The 21524-nt window shown below is 47.2% G+C and overlaps 1 protein-coding gene across 5 annotated transcripts in view; it reads left to right on the forward strand.

Annotated features, from left to right (window-relative positions):
* LOC138453478 (uncharacterized) overlaps positions 1–21524 on the forward strand; it is a 1096265-nt gene that overhangs the window by 769283 nt on the left and 305458 nt on the right. For all 5 annotated transcript variants that reach the window (XM_069606374.1, XM_069606376.1, XM_069606373.1 and 2 more), the window contains one exon: positions 2078–2254. In XM_069606374.1, the coding sequence (XP_069462475.1) occupies positions 2078–2254 (177 nt within the window). The remainder of the gene's footprint in view (positions 1–2077; positions 2255–21524) is intronic.

The following is a 21524-nucleotide window of genomic DNA, read 5'->3' on the forward strand; positions in this document are numbered from 1 at the left end:
GCCCCCCAAAATGGCTCCAAAATAAAAATGATAAAGGAGTACATATTTTCTATTTCATAAACATTGCAGGGAAGAAGAACATACTCAAAATTATACAGCGTGTTTTAAAATACAGACAAAACACTCACTCATTACCTATTCATTGCTGCTCCATTCAATTTTAATGAGTAGTGGTAGGACTTTCTTACTAGGGGCAATTGTCCATCAGCAAATATCTTGTGTATATATATACTTGAGACCATAACTTGTAGATGCCATCGATTAGCTATGCATTGCTCATGCGTTTCAGACCTACTTTAAATATCCCTTGAGGGTGCCTCCAGCATTTCGATCAAATAGCCCTAGGTTCTCAGTGAATCCTGTGGCAGAATAATGTTTTGGATCTTTGTTTTCTATTATACTTTTGCATATGTTTAACCAGCACCCCACAGACAATGAGCCTCATTACGAGTCTGGCGGTAAGTATTACCAGTGCCTGACTTTCCGGTAACACCGTGGTATTCCAACCCCGGCGGCCGGGAAGTCAGGCCCCGGGAATTTTGTAAGTCCCCATCGATAGGACTCCATGGGAATGGGGACCACGGAAGCCAGTTAATGGTGCCAGTGCTTCCATAAAACTCTGCGGACGGGTGCTGTTGCGCCCGCCAGGTCTGACCCTGGCGGGCAGGGCGGCACCCGCCCACAGAGTCGTACTGTGCTGGTCCGGAAACACTGGTGCTGGTAGGCTTACTGTCACCAGTGTTTCCGGACGGGCACAGTTGTAATGAGGCCCAATGTGTTCCTTGAAGAAGGCTGTTTCCCCTATGCCCTCAAAGTTGACTCTGGGACCCAGACGATTCTTGGAGATGTCTCCCCAGACAAAGACGTTCACGAGGTGTTTCTTCTGTGATTTGCTAAACAGGTGTCCTGTCTTCTAAAATGCCATTCTGTTGAAGCTCTGGAGCATGACATATGTCTCATGTATGAACAGCAAGTATTTGCAGTCCTCAATGTCTTAATTCATTGTTTAGTTTGTACCACCTGCTTCTTATTGTTAAAATTACGGATCATAAGTGATAGCCTAGAATGTAATACAAACACATCCTTACTGCACTGTACACGAACAAGCAATGCATGTCATTACTTCACATAATATAAGGCTACCTCAGTGCTAACGTACAGCCCTATCACCTTGGTAACAATTATTGGGCATATATACCATAGAAGCCCGGTCCAATTTTTTGTTCCCATCATACAACCAGAACTCCAAGTCACAGGATGCAAAGCACAAAAAGGACTCAATAAGGGCCTATAGAACTGAATGATTCATGTTGGCAAGTATAGTACAGCATGTCCATGTTAGGAACACTTCACATAAACACAGCTCAAAACAGCCCTACACCATCCCCACAGCTGTATGGCAACTGTATCACTTCGCAGTCACCTATTTCCAACTGAGAACTCAACCATTACAGCAGGGATTTAAACTCACAGTTCACTTGTCATTTACCTTTTTCAGGGAGATAATGATCTCATATAGACCCCAATACCCACAGCAAAAAAGAAATGAACTGGATGGTTAATTTTCAGAAGTAAAGAACTTTTTTGTTTTAGATTGTGAAAGGGAAACTGGGAGAATTAAATGCGCATGCGGATGGCTTCCTACATTTTTGAGTACAACACTGGCACAAAAGAGCACAAAAGAGCTTCTTTAACTTGGTGTTCATGCCTGGGCTGATGATTTGGGCATTGCAGGTGCAGCAGGTGCAGCAGAGGGAGTGGAGAGGAGCTGTGCACTTCTCTTTAGGGCTATGGGCATAAATCATCCAATGGATACTTGCCAAGATAAACTGTCTCATATCGGGGCAAAGGGTGCATCATGTGTCAGCCAATGCAACTAATGTTGACTAGAAGCACTTTCAAAACAAGTAGGAGGTAGAAGTCATCATAGTTTGCAAGCAATGATAATTAGTGTATAATTTGACTGTTCTGGCATCATGCAAAAAAAGAAGTCCCTCAACGGTGGTGATATGTGATGAAAATAATGTAAAACAAAGTATATGTGCAACCAAAATTCAACTTCCATTTTCATTTTTAGGCTCTGATTGAACGTGCAGCTGAAGTAATCAGAAGTCTTGAAAAGCTTGAAGGAGGAGGCAAAGTCAAACATTTGCTAGACAGACTCTGCAAATTAAAGGAGAAATTGTATGAGGCTGTTGAAATTCCTTCTCAGATCCTTGGAGCGATTTGTGATTACAATTCTCTTTTCCTTAAAGTAAGAGCATTTATTTTTATTAATAATTATGCCATGTGCCGGTACATGCTGCTCTGTTTGTAAGTGGCGTTTACCTTCAATTTGTATCTTGGTGTCCTTTTCCATGTGACTTTCTCATGGCTGAGTGGGCAAGGGAGCTGTTCATGTTTAGGTGCTGGACCACAGAACCATTCAGCTCTAAAGTGGCAGCTCAACTCTGATTCTTGAAGAAGGATTTCTAGAAGTGCTCAGTGCCATTCTCTGTAACTGGCCCACTACCACAAATGGCGTCAGCACTAAGCTCTTTTTTATTCAAGTGGTGCCCAGAAATATGATATTCTTTACAATAATTAAATTGTTTAATCTATACATATACAACTACAGGAAGGAATGTGGGTTGGCAGTCTCAAGTAAGACAGCTAGAGACCCCAGGCTCGACAACATTTTTTCACTGAGATAAGTGACCATTACAAAGAATGCGATTTTCCATAACTAATGCAAAATTACGTTTTACAGCCGTTGGTCAGTGCAAATGGTAGTGCAAAATGTGTTGTACACATACATACACATAATCTTGAAACATCCAGCTCACGGGGTTCACAAAAGCAGTTGTGTACTGAATCGAGGAAGGAGCTAGATGGTGTAACTCACTCATTGACCTCATCTACCGCACAAAAATAATTAATCAATAAAAATATCATTATAACTGGATGAATAAAAAAATAAAAATCGTAGGTAAACAATCTAGTGACCTGAAATGGAGGTCTTCACTTAACAGAAAATGCAGTGTGACAAGGTCAGGGGCTTCACCGTTAAAGAGGAGCAGGGATCTCTCCCACCCTGAGGTAGGCAGCCTACCAGAGTAGTTGCAATAGCTGATTCCACCCCAGAGGTGGGGTGAGGGAGTTGAGTGCCACAGTCTGAGTCCCCTGAGTGTTGTGGTGTAACAGCATTGGTATCATTGTCTTCACTGCAATGACTTGCAACCACCCTTCTGGTCAGGTCCATTCACTTTTTCAAACAGAACTAACTCCCCATCCCAGAAGACTCTGGGTGGCTGCAGTGAGGGTACAGACCGAAGCCCCAGGAGAGGACCAAACACCACAGAATAATAACTTTTCTCAGTCACCGTCCAGGCACACAGAGGATTCTATCCATTACTACGCCAGATGAAAATAAAGGAACTCTGACAAACCTATATAGTGGGGAGAACCTGCGCGGTGAAAGCGGACTCTTCCCTTCTAGCTTGGGGAGCCATTTTTTAAATCGCTCTTGTACAACTCCAACCCCGAAAGGCTGGTGACCGCAACAACCAGTGGCAACCCAGTGGAGAACTAATGCGGGACCGGCTGGGCTACGGAAGCCAAACCAGACAGAGTAAGGATGAAAGGTGTTCGGATGAGGTCAAGGGTGGAGTTGGAGGACCAAAAGAGCAGGAGGTGGCAAGCAGACATTGGGGAGAAGTGTTGCAGAGATTGTGGTAGTGGCATGGGAGAGATTGCAAGTAAGATATTGGTTGTGTGAGAGAGATTGGTACACATTAGAGTAATTCTGTGTTGGTGGGAGAGGGTGACTGGGAAAGTGTGTGTGTGAAAGAGAGAGATGGGAGGGTGAGAGCAGACGGAGGGTAAGTGAGATGTTAGCAATCTGTATGAAGGAGGAAGTGAGCTGAGCGAGCGAGGGAGACCAGAGGGCGGTGGCAGAGAAGAGGTAGGAGTAGTAGGATAGGGTTTAGTATACACAGAGAAAGTTCATTGAGAAGTAGAGAGAATAGAGAGAGAGGGAGAGAGAGACAGAAGGTGGTGTTAAGGCTAAGTAGAAGAAGGTCTGACTTGAGAGAGAGGAGGTGAGAGAGAGGGGAGCCCAGTAAGATCAAAGGTAGGACGAGAGTAGAGAGAGCCAGAGGGATAGAAGAGAAGGTGGAGGGTGAGGAGGAAAAGGCTGAGAATCAGAGAGAGCGACAGAGAGAAGTGCTGAGAAATCTTTTGATTGGCATATCAAAAGCATCAAGAACCATTTAGAGCAAGGATCCCTTTAGAAAATCACCTGAGGGACAGAGATTGAGAAGGCCACAGCCTATAGGCCCTCCCTTAGATTAGTATAGACTTAGAGTAGGGATTCCCATGCATTTGTTTTTTGCTTTGGAAGTAGTTGTGGGGAGTAGAGACGCCTGGGCTATGGTGGAGGGAGTACATGGGAAGGCTGAAAATAGACCAGGGTACCCCTTGGTCCACGTCCACCAGAGCCTCACGAGAAGTCTATTCCGATCTATAGCAAAGCCTGGTGAATATGTATCTTCTTTTTATTGGATTATTGCGGCCATCTGTGACAGCAAGAAAAGCAGAAAATGTAAATGTATGATAATATATTGTGTCACGTTGTTTGGGAAATTACATCTCAATGATAGCATCTCATGAATGCAGAGGACATGTTAGAACAAGCCATATTTGGTATCATTATCAATTACTTTATCTATGATTTTATTCTGGAAAAGTCTACATGTTACATTGGTAGGTTCAACTATGAAATGGTAGGTTCAACTATGAAATGCCATACTGTGTATTCCCCACACCTTTGGTTCAGTCATACAACACACTTGCCCACCCTACAGATGTAGACATATGCTACTGTTTTTAAGTAGTCCTTCCACAGACAGATTGTAGGGACATATATTTAAGCAATAACATCAGATCCAGCTGGCTAGATTGGGTGATAACGGCCCGGGCCCAAGTTACAGTGCTTGGGCCTTAACGATGGGCCTCGGTGCCGTTAATACCCGATCGGCCTGCCGGATCGGGTGTTATTGCTATTAGCACCCTGCGTTTCCAATATGGAATCCTGGGGTGCTGACAGCAATGCAGAGTGGCAGAGAGTGGCTGTCGGTGCTGTGTTGTGCTGGTCAACAGTCTCTTCTCCCTGTTTGCTGTGCTAGAGGAGGTGCCTTGCATTAAAACCCCCACCCACCCACAGAGCTGCGTGGAGCGGCGGAGCGTAGCTGTCAGTGCTGTGTTGTGCTGGTCGACAGACAGTCTGTTCTCCCTGTTTGCTGTGCCGGACAGTGGCTGTCAGTGCTGTCTGTGGTATCCGCGGTGTCTGGGTGTTTCAAGGAGACATGAGGATTTGTAGATGGATCCCAATGCCAGCGTGAACGCAACTCAGTGAACCCGAAGTCAAGCTTGTATGCTTACCAGGTATGGAGAAATAAAGAGTTCTTGCATTCAAGTTAGAGCGATGTCGGTGTCCGAAAGTGAAACAACCATGACTCTATCCAAAGCAGACAATCAATTATCACACACAAACACTAAGTCCCTCCCATTGACTCTCCTACTCCATTTAAAGCGCTCCTCCCACCTTTTGCTAGTGCGAGCCAGCTTCCTGCATCCTTCGGGCTCAGTCCAGTGATGAGTGAATCAATCATTTGTTTTAAATAAAGACTATAACGCGTTAAACTCCCTGCCGAGAGTGAGGCTGACACCCTTGGAGGCTCTCCCATTACAGCGTATTGCAGAGCAGGACATCATTTTTAACTCAAGATCTAAAAGGGGTGACTCGGAGCAACTACATGAAAGACGCTCACATGAAAATTTAAATGATAGACCGGAGATACTTAACAATGCGCCAGACGGTGTGACCTCGGAAAAAACATATTCAGCGAGCCAATTTCAGAGCAGAAAAGACAGCAAAAAAAGTCTGGACCGAGCAAACATTTGGACCAATAGGGTGGGTGAACCCTCTCTTACTGTGGCCATTCTTACGAATTCAAGCCTACAAAGAAGTCCTTTAGCAGCTGATCGAGGACCTGATATAGAACTAAATACAGAAGCTGGTGTAGAAACAGCATTAGCGCGAGAAACAAGATCACCCGCGAAAACCCTTTTTCATTTCAAGAATGGGTCATTAAACAATCTGCGTGAAAAAAGGAATGAGACAAATTCTTCAATATGGAAGACCTCAGCCCAGTTGAGATGCACGCCTTTCATTTTTGCTGAACTTGTTTTACAAAATGAGTGTGAAAGGCAGCCGGGTGCTAGCTCGCCTCGTCCCAGTGTTTACAAATTGGCAGAGACTCAAGCTGAAGTAACTAGCGACAAAAAGATCTCTATCCTGGGGAAAGGTGCATCTCAGCGATCATCCACTGTGAATGATGGTGATCGCCTTTCCCAACCCCAACATCACCTAAATCCAAACAACCACAGACACAGATTCTACTCAACTCCACGAGCTCCCTGAAAAGTTTCAGGTCTAAAATAACGAGCCAGAAAAGAGGCAGACAGAGAAGTCAATGTCAAAAACATCGAGAAAAATCAGACCCTTTCCAAACCCAGTGTAATCTAATGTCGGCCTTGACAATCGCAATAGCACCATTCCTTAAATTATGTGAATCTTTTAACGAGAGTTTTAAGGATCAGGCCACATTATTAGCTATGCCTCACACAAAACGGATTCACATGGAAGCATTTATAACTTCAATCCAACAAAGAATAGACCGTGCATCTGATTCAGAAGAACTCTTACAAAAGCTACTATGCGATCATATGGTAGAGATTGGTGCCAATAAGAAAGCCCAATTAGATGTAGCGAAAGAGATCCTGAAATGGGGCAAAGAATTGGAAAAAAGAGCCGCCCTCAACCGAGCGGGGTCATAATTAGACCTAATAACATCCCAACGACAATGGCGACAACAACAAATCCAAACATCTTCAATGGTGAGGCTGAAGGTATATCAAAGGTGCTTGAAGCCGTTGAGGCTTCAACTGCAGACCATGTTCACCCAACAGAATCCGCAATAGCCACTCCTCTTACAAAGGTGTTGGTGACATTGGTTAACAATGTTGTACCTGAAGAACATTCTGCCGATATGCAAGTCATATCTACGAGCTCCTCATCATCTTGTCTATCAAGTGCACCTGATGAACAACCTGGCGACAAGCAAGTTCTACCTATGAGCTCCCCAACCCCTTGTCTGCCAAGTCCAGTTCTTGAGCATCAATAGCTGATGAGGACAACAATAACAACAATTACAAAATGTTCTACTCTCGGGAAAAAAAGAAGCAAATAGCCCAAAACAACAAATGTGTACAAATAAAGAAATCTAAAAACATACTGGCAAAGCATATGCCTAAAGTGTGTAGATCTTGTGGCTCGATTCAAAACTTGAAATCCTCTCTAACAGAACCAGACAAATCTTTACCACGGAATGTAAACTGGGAGAGGAGTACCCATGGCAACAAAGTAGCAATGACCCCACTGTCACAATTGGACAGCTCAAATGGCCATAATTCGGATGATACTAGAAACTCACATCACCATAGTAGCGGCGTGGAGCGCTAACAAATTCCAGTTTACGAAGAGGAAGTTGAAAACGGTGAACTCACTCGAGTTGTGGTTTTACTGGCAGCCATGAATACACCAAGCCTGGACTAACAATCCAAGGTTACACCAGTGGCAGCAGCACCTAATAACCCTCTGCATGTTTTGCAACCTGAAAACCCTTACTTCCTCACTCTAGAGGAAAGACGCATGAGAATTATTGCTGCACTGGAAGAAGGTAAAAACGTAATCCTTCCAGGAGCCCGTACTGATGAACAGCTGTTTGGTCTCCCTCCATTCTCGCCGTGGGCACCTCTCAAAAGTGGAGGCACGTTGATCATTCCCCACAGCTTCGCCCCCATAAACCCCTGCGCATACCTAAGGGGCATGGGCGCCGTCCAACAGCCTGACAAGGAGGTCTACAAGGCACAGGTGCATGCAACTCTAACAAACATAAAACATAACCCAAACCCATAACTTTAACAAGTGCCCAACAGCTAACAGTGTGTTAAGGCATAGCTGCATCTCCCTCTCAACCTGCTCCCTGTCTTCAAGTTTGCTGGTTCCACGTGCAGCGGCTCAGTACCTATTACTGGCACCCAAAACAGAAGAAAAACGGGATGCCGTGCCAGCGGGGGGACCGTCAGCACCCCAGCACTCAGACCTGCTACACACAGTCATGGCCTTCCTGCGGGTCACATGTCTACTCCCCCGTTATACACAAGATTTGTCGATCCCCTACAGCATGCAACGTGTAGTCCTTGAGCAAGCTCCTCCATAGCAGGGTTCTTTTATTCTAGACCGCTTCTATTGATTCTGAACCTCTTCCCCGTCTCAGTGGTTGTTGGCGGTGTTTCTAACCAGATCATAGATACAGGACAGTCCAAAGAGGTGCTGCTACCACCCAAGGACTCCCCAGTATTACATTACACTAAGTATAACAGCAGGACATTTATGTATTTACTAGAATGGCATGCTTTAACGCAGGAGAATTTGCAGTTACTGCTGGAAGCTACTTTTGATGTCGACAGAATCTTAAATCTGTCACCCTGAAAGCTAAAAAAGGGTCAAATCTCCCTGAAACAATGGGGTACTTAGCCTGATTGGTTTGGGTCAGCATCAAGTAGATAACTACCTCCAAATTCAGAGGATTAAAAGATTCAAATGAAAAGCTAACAAACATTTTTACATCTGAAAATAAGCAATACGCCAATAGATGGGGCAGACACAGGGACGACACCTGCTCTGCTTTACTTTCAATTGGTATAGGATCAGCACGCTTTTGTATATTTTTAGGTTTTTTTTTTAAAATGTATATAGCGCTTGACACCAAAGGAAACTGCAGAGGATATCATTGATTTCTTTACCAGTGTTCAATGTAATTCATGACAACCGGACCAGCCCATTGTCCCAGTTACCCCACATCCTCACATCCCACTGCTCCACAGCAGGCTGACCAGATTAATCAGAGGCACACCCAAAATGCCCATCTAACAACTGTTACCCAACAGCCTGCTGCCTACCATGTACCTGCCTCCCTGTGTCCACCTACAAATCACAAATATTCCCTTAATAAGGTGCCTAAGAGGATTGGTGTTGAAAGACTGAGTTACATCTGTTTGAGGGAGAAAAGACCAAAGATAATTTTTTCGAAATAAATGTCAGTCTTTTCTCGCCTGAACATTTCTGACTTGGCCAAAGCCCTGCCCACACCCCCACCCACACCCCTGCCCACTCTCCAACGCCCACCCCCCTACTTACCTTTCCTCCGACTCGCTGGTCCCTGCGAAGCCTGTTCCCTTTCACTTCCGTGATCGGGAACCGGCGCTGCAGGGTTCTTTCCTTATTATTATTATTTTTTCTGGACAGTTGCAGGGGACACCCCAGCAACCCCTGCAGCCCTTTAAAAAATGTTTTTATTTATTTTTGAGTTTTTTAGATGACTGCGGGAGACACCCCCCGCTCATAATATGGTGAGCAAGGGTGCGGGGGACACCCCTGCAGCCCCCAGCCCCAAATGTGTGGTTTGGTCGAACTTTTCGGCCGTTCAGAATTTTCAAACGCCTGAAATTCTGCCAAATCACGCATTCGGACAATTTTAATCAATCTTTTTGGGTGAACCAGCCTAAGCAATTCTGCTAGTCAATTCCCTTAATGAGATGCCTGTGGGGGTCGGCCAGTGCCAGATGTTTCCAGACTCCTGTTAATTCTCCCTTTCAGATTTCCATCACCAGAGGAGATACTAATTGCAGAAGGAAGATTCCCGCATTCCAAGACCCCCTGAGGCAGCTACTGGGCATCTCTGAGGATACAGACAATTTGGTCACTGTACAATCCAAGGGGGATCTCAGAAACCTTATGAAAGCTATTCTAAACATTAGAGAAGGCCTCAAAGATTTGCAGGAGAGTTGTAAGGAGTATGTTGCTTACCTGCAACTCCAATTCTCCAGCATTTTTATCTTTCATAGATTCACATGCTTTGAATATTCCCAGTTGTCAGGCAAGGAATCCTCAATTACACACTTCCTCCTGGAGTTACAAATAAGAAACATACTGCTTCTCCAGCATTGGATCAATCATAGATTCACATGCCTTTAATAGAATTCACAGCAGTGTAGACACATTTGTGTAATGGTGGTAAGGATAAAGGTTTATCTTACTGGAATAGGCATTACAAACTGCTCGTACTACTCTTGCTTCTGCCGTGTTTTCCTAATCCAGGCAGTAGTACCTTGTGAATGTGTGGGGCACCGCCCAGTTAGATGTTTGGCAAATCTCTGTTAGCGGGACCGCTGCCCACATAGCTGTCAATGCAGCTATCACTCTAGTAGAATGGGCTTGAGATCTTCCTGTCAATGACTTATCGACTCTTGCGTGACACATTGAGATCAGTGAAGTTATTAATCGGGCTAAACTTTGTTTGGAAATGGACCTTTGTCTGTGTGATGGGCCAAAGGCAACAAACAGTTGAGTAATCTCACAAAAAGTTTTTGCCTTGTCTAAAGAGTATTATTGGTGACCTCTTGGCAACCAGAGAGTGCATGGCGATTTCCGCTGTTGAGGCGGCCCTTTGGAAGAAGGTTGGCAGGACAATGGTTGAGTTCATGTAAAAATCATGTCTTTTAGAAATGGAGGAATGGCTTGTTGATCACCAGTGCTTGAATTTCTGACACTCTTCTGGTGGACATAATTGCTACTAGGAAAGCTACCTTCCAAGGGCCATACTTTATGTCCGCCATCAATTCATGTGGGAGAAGGCTTCTTGATATAGCGGAAAATTATAAAAGAGACCTCTCATGTAGTGCTTCACCACGCTGTCACTAAATAAGGATGCTGAGTTCCTTGTCCTAGTGTAGCGTGATATGGATGCCAGGTAAATTCTAATGGAGGAGTAAGATAAGCCACCTTCCACCAAACTCAGCAAATAGAGTACAATCTGGTGTGCTTCCACAGTTGGCGGTTGCAATCCTTGCTGCATATACCATGCAGAGAAGCGCTTCCAACTTGCACGATTTGTTAGTGGAAGCGGCAATCACTACTGTAGGATCTTCTTACCTTGTTCTGGTATCTCTAGATTCCCAAATTCAGTGAAGTCAGAAACCATACTGTGAGCCTGAGCCCACCCGAATTGTGGTGGAAAATTCGTTCTTGGTTCTGTGACAATAGATCGAGCATCACCCTCAAGCGTATCGGGCGGTCCTCTGTACGAGGTTTGAGTACCACGGCTGCCTTGCCTATGCCGGGGATATGAGGATGAGGTGGACGGGCTATAACTGCATTTTCTCTATCACTCTCTAAATCAACGGGATTGAAGGAAATGCATAGGCAAATGGGTCCTTCACATGAAGGGGAACGCATCACCTAAGGAGCCTGCCTGGCGAAACCTGCTGGCAAAGAGCTTGCATTTCTTATTGTCCTTGATAGAGAACAAGTCTATCGACTGCATAGGCCAATGTCTGAACACCTTTGTGAGCTCTTTTTTGTTCAGCTCCCACTCGTGGCACTGGTTGGCCATCCTGCATAGCTTGTCTGTAATTGTGTTTTGGACAAATGGAAAGCCTGTAAGGATATTTTGCTGGTGATTGCCTAACGCCACAGTTGTTGAGCCTCCTGTGACAACTGCCTGGAACAAGTATGTCCCTGCTTCCAAATGTAGTACATGGTTGGCGTGTTGTGTATGAGCACCCTTACTGTTTTACCTTGTAAATTCCCCAGGAATGAGTGGTGTGCCCGTTGGAGTGCTTGTAGCTTTTGTATGTTGATGTGCAGTTTTGCCTCTTCCTGTGTCTAATGGCCCTTTACGCACAGGTGATCTAAGTGACCTCCCCATCCTGTTAGGGATTGTGACGAATCCTGAGATGTTCTCACTTCTCCCCAAAGTGGAGTCCCTTCCCATGAGGCCAGGGAGGTGAGGCTGCTACCTGATAGTACCCCTGGGGGTGGTACACAGTAGGAGGATATAATGGGGAGAGACTCCCCCTTTGGGAACAAGGACAAACATCTAGGCAGAATGCAGTTTGACACATCATCATCGTGTGAAAAGCTCCCATCTCATCCTGTGGCGATTGTCTCAGTGGGTCATCAGCGATGTCCTCCTTTGGAGTCACATCGGAATCCCTGTCATCATCTTGGATCGAGACTTAGGATGAAGAATCTGTGTCCCTCCCTCGTGTTGTCATCAATGTCAGTTCACAGCAATTCACATTCTTCCTGGTCCTCCAGGGTTCTCAGGGAGTTGATTGGTTCTTTATATAGATGACTAGGTGACCTGGATCTTTGTGTTAGTGACCTGTATCTTGGTCGGCCTGTGCCTTCAGCGCTGCAAAGCTGTGTTTGGTGCCTTTGTGACCTAGCACTGTGCCTCTGTGAAGTGGATCTTGGCCATCCTGTTCCTTCTGGTCCTGATGCGGGTTGAGGCTGCTGCGGCAATGGTATGCTTATATTCAGCTGTGAGACTAGGGTCTGCAATGACGCTAGCACCTGCATTGACAACAACATTTGTGGGTGGATGCCTGGACCGGGTATTGGTATCTGGGGTATTGACATTTGAGGGGCTTGCAGCTGTGGCTGCAAAGGCTTGTGATGTGGTCTCAGCATCTGAGGCATAGGCATTTGAGGAGCCATAGGCCCTTGAGATGTTGATAGTATTGGTACCGGAGTCATCGTCTTTTGTGGAGTTATGGGAGAGTCCAAAACATTGATGAGGACCGTTGCTTTGCCTCAAACTCCAAGTCAGTATGATGTTCCAGTATTTGACTGAAATAGAATTGGCGAAACAGATCTACTTGGTAATACAGGCCTTTGAGGAGAATGCCATTCCTATTCCTTCCCCTTCTTTTCATGTTTTTCAGTTCCTTCAAACCTTTTAGTCTTTTCCAGGTTCAGTTCTGCCGCATTCGTCAAGGTGCATTTTTGCCCGCTTGTTTGATGAGGATAGTTCTGGCAGGGGCACTTCCCTGGCAGGGTCGGATGGTCCAGCGTTGCTGATGACCCCGTTGATGAGAGAACCTTAAATTTGTCCTTTGGTATGACTATTTCCTCCAACGATTTTTCTGTCATTGTATTTGATGGTTCTCCCGTCGCGGAGGAATGTCGTTGATGCGGTCGTCGATGAACAGTGCTTATGTGACTTTGATGCCTTCGTCACAGAGTCGCTTGGTGGCATTCCCAATGCCATTGTTGATCTGTGCTTTTCTGACTCCAACGGTGAGGCCCCCCATTGCCAGGGTCCCTTGATCTTTTTGTTGATGGGCTTCTCGATACTGCTTCTGTCAAAGGGTCCTTCGTCAACATAACTGCCTTGTGAGATTATGTTACAGGCTTGGTAGACAGTTCATCAACCAGATACTGTACGGTTTTGACAAGGTCCTTATAGACAGGCCGCTCGACGGGACACTGTGGTATTGGAGGGATTCTTGACCTTTTTTTATGGGGCTACGTTTTCCCTTCTATGGTCTGTGGCCTTTCTTCAGACCTAGATCTTTTTTCTGTAGATGAGGTCGTCTCTCTAGATCCAATGGTCACCACACTCCTTGAGCCAACATACCAGGCGCCTGTGTCTATCCCTCAGCATTTTGGCGCTGAATCCTGGACATATATCACAGCGATCTATTGTATGATTGGGATATACACAATAGATGCAGTTTTCGTTGTTATCCCCCTCATAAACATTTGTCAGGCCACAAGTAGAACAAGCCCTAAATAGGGGGTTTCTCTGGACCTGCTCTCTGTAAGACATTGGCCCTCATTACGACCCTTGCGGAAAGTGACTGACCGGACCGCCACAGCGTAAATAGCGTTTCCGCCATTGCACGATGGAGCAAAGTGCGGCCCATTCCGACCCATCGGGCACGAGCACCACGCCATGGCGGAAGTGCAAAGTCCGCGATGGCGGAAATGACCCCAAAACGGCCCACACCGCCGCCGTACGGCGCCCTAGGTGCAATACCGCCACCCATCATAGCGGACACCGCAGTGAGCGCCAACCGGAAAGTACGGTGACCGTAAATATACGGAAACGGAAGTAAAAACATGGGCCCGGAACGGGAAACAACACCCCGTACACCTATAAAACCACAAAATACACACAACCACTAAAAACACCACCCTGAGACACATCCCAACCCGTCATCCACCCTAGTGAAACCAAGAAAAATGGGAAAAGTAGCGAAGAAAGCGTGCGACCGCAAGCGGCAGGTCCACTTCTCCCGTGAGGAACTCACCGTACTCACAGAGACCCTCCAGGAGAATGCCGCCGCCGTCTTCTCCACGCAAATGACCAGGACGGCACTTGCGAACAAGAAGGCCATATGGGCCCTGGTGGCACAGCGGGTAAGTGCGGTGGGGACCGCACCCCGCAACCCACAGCAATGCAGGAAGCGGTGGGACGACCTGCGGATACGCGTCCGTAGCATACTTTCTGCCAACCGCAACATTGCCACAGCCACCGGGGGAGGGTCGGAATCACCCATCAAGTTGACCCCCTGGGAAGAAATCTGTGCCTCCACCATTGGAATGGAGAGCATAGAGGGAGTCGGAGGGATGGAGAAAGGAGTGCAGACATCCGGAGAATCAGGTAGGTGGCCCAAATAAAACCATGCCAAATCCACAATGTCCAATCATGTGACTCACATGTGTCCACATAGCGCAACAGCAACACATGGCCAGGAGAACGTCCACACACATTGGCCTGATAGCGCACTTTAAAACACACAATAAATACATAAATAAGTAAAAACCCCAAAAACACCCACTACACGTGCAGCAGGCACACCCTAACTGCAGGCTGCCAAACAACTGCACCCTCACTCCACACACAAATGAAAGCACCTCCAAGGCCCCGACCCAAATCACCCTCAGGTACCACCCCAATGCATGTGATACATTGCCATTCCAATTCCCACAGACCCATTAATAACGCTCGCCCTCCTTTACTCCACCACAGGGTCCGATCCAAACGACGAGCTCCAGGACACCCCTACCAGCACACCTGCAAAGAGGGCCAAGACCGACGGCCAAAGACCCTCCACCTCAGCTGCACGCATCAAGACACGGCAGCAGCACATATCAAGTGGCAGCACACAGGAGGGAACATCAACAGGCACCCCAGCAGCCAGCATGCCCACAACAGCACCACCACAGGTCCCCCCAATGGATGCCACAGAAGGTACTGCCTCTGGTGGCAGCAGCACCATAGGTGACACCCCATTAATGGCAGCATGCTCCGACACAGAAGACGGGGATGTCGAAGTCAGATCCATCCATGACCTGTCCCAATCCCCCTGTCTGTTCCATCCCGTACACCATGAGGATACCACGCAGGGGCACCCACAAGACGACTGGCCATCCCCCACAAGCCCTGTGGCAGGGCAACATGAGGCGAACAGCCCCTCTGTGACACCACCGCAAATGGCCATGGCCCAGCAGAGGCAACAGTCCCTCGACCAGTTAATCGTGCAACAGCAGCAACTGGCCACGCTCCTCAAGGACCATGCCGATGGATGTGGGGGCACTAAGGCAGACATAGAAACATCAACTGAGACACTTAGGGCACAAATGGAGAGTAGCACCGAGAGCCTGAGAGTCCAAATGGAGAGTAGCACCGAGAGCCTGAGAGTCCAAATGGAGAGTAGCACCGAGAGCCTGAGAGTCCAAATGGAGAGAAGCACCGAGAGCCTGAGGGGGGAACTGCATGCGACGTCCAAAGACGTATGTGCCGAACTTGCCGCAGTGCGCCGTGTGCTCACTTAGCTCTCACAAACCCTTAGGGACATGCATGGACGTGAGCAGGCAGAGACATCATCCGTTGCAAGTTCCGTCCAGGGCAGCCCCCAACGTAGATCTGGGAGGAACCTGCGCTCCACAGGCAGGGGTGTCCCTGATACCCGCAGAGGGGGCTTGCAATAGCGACTGCCCACTGACAATGAGCATCTTTGGACACTGGTGTTCGGGGGGGAGGTGGGAGGGTGGAGGGGGTGTGTTGGGCTCACTTGGGTGGCGGGTCGATAGGGTGTTCCACATGATATCACATATGCCATAAACAATGCACGATCAAACAATGAGATGTGTGGACAATGATCTTTGTGTACTAGGCCATCATAGGCGTACAGTCCATATTGTGCATGTACCAGACACACACAGTGCCACGAGTCCCGTGTCCATGTATCAGCCACCAGGCGTGAGTGCTAGAAGCATGCATCTATGAGATGCTGACGAATTTCACGGCCCTCCTGTGCCTCGCAGACTCCTTGAGGTGCTGCCACATCCCCACCCTCATCATGACCATCTTCAGGTGCTTGCAGTTCTGCGTCAGGGGGCATGGGCACATTTCTACGTACGCACATGTTGTGTAGCATGACACATGCCATCACCATCTTTGCAACCTTCTCATGGCGGTACAGGAGTGCCCCGCCAGACCTGCTGAGGCACCGGAAACGAGTCTTCAGTAGGCCGAATGCCTGTTCAATGACTACACGGGTACGTGAGTGGGCATGGTTGTAGTCCTCCTCATGCTGGTCCCGTGGGTTCCGGACTGGTGTGAGGAGCCATCTCTTCAGTGGATATCCGGCATCACCTGTATGTGGACGATAAACGAATTATGTGGAATGCCATTGCTACGTACGCACCCCCCCCCCCTTCCTGCCAGGTCATTGCCGCATCACATACCCCACATCATCATGCATGAAATGAGACTCACCGAGTAGCCAGGATCTGTTCCCTGCGTGTCGCTCCATGTAGCGTGGTATTGTAGAGTTCCTCAAGACCATAGAATCATGGGTTGATCCAGGGAATCGGGCACAACAATGTGTAATGATCCTGTTGGAGTCACACACCATTTGTACATTCAGTGAATGAAATTGTTTTCGGTTGCGGTACTGGGCCTCCATGGCATTTGGGACGACCAATTCCACATGGGTGCAGTCGATGGCACCAATGCAACCCGGTATGCCGCCAAGTGCATGGAATCCCACTTTTGTGTTGGTAATTTCCTGCTCCGAGCGTGGTAGAGAGATGTAGTCGTCTGCGTGCTGCAGGAGGGCATCGAGCACTTGCAATAGTGTCCGTGAGAACAGTGGCTGAGAAATGCCATGCAACTGTCCGACTGTGTGCTGGTAGGTGCCTGTGGCCAGGAAGTGTAGTACAGACACCACCTTCAGTAGGGGTGGGATGGCGGTTGGGTAATCTATCATGCTGACAAGGTCAGCCTGTGTCATGTCCACAATGGCGGCTATGGTGTCCCGGTCCAAACGGTAGAGGGTGTGGATCTGCTCATCAGTGAGGTTGAACGGATGTGCTCGGAGGCGTGGGATTGCGGGCTGCCTGCGTGGTGGTAGTGGCTGTGCTGGCAGCCCTTGCTGGCCCTGCCTTGCCCTCCTCCTCCTCCTGCGTCTCCTCCGTGCGGCCGGTTGTAGTTGGTGTTCGTCTTCTTCTTGGAGTTGGAGTACTTGCAGTGCTATCAGGTCCCCCAGAGCCAACATCGCGAGTCCTGCCGGTAGCATTTCGGAGTGGTTGTGGGAGGAGACTGGGCGTGCAATTAATGTGTTTTCAGGCTGTATGGCCTCCACCTGTGGTGATTCATTCCACCTGTGCAAGCTGCTCTCCCCTTTGGGCGAGCACATCCCGCACACAACGCTGCAATTCGAGGAATGGCATCTTGCTATTACAATCATGTATTAGTACCCGATGGCCGTGTAACATTGGTTGATATGTTCATTCGGCTATGGTCCCATTGTTTCACATGCATTCTTTGCAGTCGCGAACAGACTTGTGAAGGGTCAGTGGAACGTAGTACTCGAGTAACGGTGGACCCTCATGCATCACTGTACCGAGGTTCACCGACGGGCGGGGCCTCCCATTTGTGAGTGAAGGCAGTTGCCATTTTCACACACAGCCGCACTAGATGGATTAATTTGTGATTTCAAGCGGCCACAGATGCCTTTTCGACGTGATGTTGCAAATGAGGAATTCGAAGGGCGGCGCTTTCGGTCTTCAGCTAGCGGCGAGGAGATGCCCACAGGTCTGACTGCAAATATAACGTTCTATTGTTCAGTGTCCTTGGGACAGGGGCCATGGCGAGGATGCAATGATTGATATGAATAGTTTGGGATGCGCAATAGCGAAGTGGATGATGAGGCCGGACGTTCCCAAATACATGTTACTTCACAACACTGGAATTACGGGCTGGGGCACAGTGGATTTTGCAGGCTGCATAACGCACAGACTCAATGGAATTCTCACATGTTATGTGAGTATGGAAACAGGCGTTATCATTACGGGATGAGGGAATGATGAATGGATGCATGGGCAGATGATTTGATACGGTGTTTGCCATGTACAGGGCTTCTTGGAATCTGTCCGCCTCCCCTGCGCTATGTGATGCAGGGCTGCCATAGTGAGACCATCGTCTATCTGGCCTTGTTGAGCCCTCCCTGTCTCGACGCGCCTTCAGACACTTGTGTCCATGCACGTTACCAATCCCATCTGATGGATTCTGTTTTCACAGACGCATGCACAGGTACACTCGTTTGTGATGGTGTTTTCACCTCGATATGGATAGTTATGAGTCGCAAGTGGTTTTGGGGTGGTGATGATCCTTTGGAGTGGGCTAGCATGCATATGGCTGTGGATCTAGTGTGATCATTGAAGTGAGTTGTTCGAATGTAGTTCTGATGGCCATTCTTTTCTTTTTCTTTTCTTTTGGTTGACAGGTATCTCCTCCCCTTTTGCCACTGCCATCTGTATGCCACTCCTGCAGATGGGTTTTACTCCCGACACCTGCTGCTTCGTGTTAATCAGTGGAGCAGCATTACGATCTTATGGGACGATCGCCAATGGGCCACATGCCCTTACGCAGTACTAGTGGCTCGGAGCAACATTTCGGCCTTTCAGCTGGACTAGTGCCTCCCTATTGGGACGGCCCTGCGGTTCTAGGCGCTTCCATGTTGCCTTTTCGTACGAGAATGTAGCCCCTGTGTACCATGAAGGAACAGGGCGTCACACAAGAAGTAGCTGGTCATTTATTGCGGATGCAGCCCACAATGGTGAAATGTGTTTTGGAGTTCATGGCCTAATGGCTGTATGGGCTTGGTGACTTTGTTGTGCATTAAATTTCTATTCTGATATGGGCCGTGTAGCGTTCTTCTTTGCAAGTGATGTGGCATATTCCTATTTGGGGAGCGATGTATTGTGAGGAGATCTGCATTGGGTTCCAGCTTCGGAGTATAGTTGCGTGGTACTGTGCTGGGCGCGTTTGCCTACGAAGCCCAGTGAGGTCAGGGGTGAGGGCTGCCAATATGACTGTTTGGATGATGTCATGCTCAGGGGCGGGGGATTAGGTTTTGTGTAACAGATGCCGGTCAGCCAGGTGGATTGGTGGAATGATGTGATTATCGGAATATTGCTGGTCACAGGTGCCTGTGTTTGCGTGCGTTTCTTGGTGGGAGACTGGGGTCATGTCCATTGGTATAGCTTCTGTATTCGTGCCATCTGTGCCCTGCAGCTCCCATTGGCCCCTCTTGTGATTCTTTTGTTCGTTGGCATGCATGGGTGACTTGTACATTTCACTGGTTGCATTGTGACTTCGTTGCACCTACGGGGAGTTGTACTATGTGGCCAGGGAGCGGTGTACAGGCACTCAGTGGGGCCGTTTACGGTTGATTCGCGATGCCGTACTTCTCACCATGGCGGAATGGTACTTTCCGCCGTGCTTGATGGCGTTAAGTACATGTCCGCTAGGGTCGGAATTCGCGTACCCTTGCGCCATGGTGCTAATTACGGTTTGGCATGGCGCGCGCGCGCGTACTTGGTGCAGTTAGCGTTGGCGTTCACTACGGTGTCGCTAATGGCATCGTACTTTACGGTGACGGGTCATAGTCACACCGAGCGCTATTCGATGGCGGTATTGCATTTCCGCCATCGTTTTTCGATTTTCGCCAGGGTCGTAATGAGGGCCATTGTGTTTATAAGTCACTTATCTGATAGAAATGCTTCCTTGCAGATAAATTCAGTTGCAGAATAACTTCTCCTTTGAGAAAAGTGTGAGGACTCCTTCAAGCATGAAGTGCAGTTATAATCTGAATATGGCCTGTAGGGGTGGGGCTCAGTATTCGATGGATGGAACCAAAAACACCCACAATGAGGTGGATAGATTACAAAACACGCCTATTTTCTTTTTTTTTTTGCTGTAAAGTAGAAAGTGTGTAACTCGGGATTCCCAACCTGATGATGGGTAATATTCGAAGCATGTGACTTTATGAAAGATCCAATGCTGGAGAAGGATCTATGTCTTTTAATCACCTACTAAAACATCACCTTTCCTAAATGTTTTCTTGAAATGATCCCCTACCTAAATCCTGACCTCATATACTGCCACTTAATTTCACTAAAATGTCGACCGCCAAACCTCACCACTAGTATTTAAACATAAAGATATGAAGGTAAAGCAATTAGGAGGGGCAGCCCCCTCTTTATCCCCCAATTAATTCCACCCCCTAACTGCCTTTAATTAAACTCTTTATTCAGCCCAAAAAATCCTTTCTTTGCTCAGCACATATTGTAACTAAATAATGACCACTAGAAAGCAGTGAAGCTACATGAATTAAATAGTTCGAGGTCAACAGTTGAGGCAAGATTGTGAATGAACGAAATAATGTTCCAACGATAAATGAAAATGACATTCAATTTGGTGGATGTGTGGCCGGAAATGCATCATATGGAGGCATCATATACTTTTCATTCACCAGTACATGATTCGTACTCGCTTATAGATTATATTCTTATGTCTGATTGTTTGGTTACCAATGTGCTGTGTTCAGAGATTAGGGAGAGAGTGATCTCTGATCATTCGCTTATTGACATGAAGATATCAGTTAAGGACTTGAAAGACTCTAGGAAGATGTGGAGGCTACAGACGGGAATGTTAAAACAGCCACTACTAGAAGAAGGAGTTTGGAAACAATTAAGAAGATGGAAGATGATATTAGGGACCTGCAGAGATTATGTGCTCTTTCTGGTTCTGAGAAGAACAAGAAGAATGTAAGGCTGCTAGAGGGGGAAATGATGAATACTTTAGATACAATGGCAGAGAGGGGAATATTTTATGGTAAACAAAAATGTTTGGAATTTGGGGATACAAATGGGAAGTTCCTAGCGAATAGGTTAAAAGGGAAGATGGATGAATCGTATGTTACGTCTATTCTGACAGAAGAGGGAAAAACATTCATTAGAAATGCAGAAATGTGTGATTGTTTTCGGGATTTTTATTTGCGGTTGTATAGAGAGGATGGTTCCCCATGTGACGATGAATTGAGAATGTTTTTTGATAAAATTAAACTTCCAAAACTGTCTTCGGAAGGCAATGATAGGGTGGAAGCGCACATAGAAGTGTGTGAGGTAATGGAGGCAATAAAACATCTTAATGGGGGGAAGTCACTGGGAAAGGATGGGCTGGTATCAGAATTTTATAAATTATTTGCAGAACAGT

This window comes from Ambystoma mexicanum, chromosome 4p (assembly GCF_040938575.1).
Source record: "Ambystoma mexicanum isolate Mex_15411 chromosome 4p, UKY_AmexF1_1, whole genome shotgun sequence".
NCBI classification, from domain to species: Eukaryota; Metazoa; Chordata; class Amphibia; order Caudata; family Ambystomatidae; genus Ambystoma; species Ambystoma mexicanum.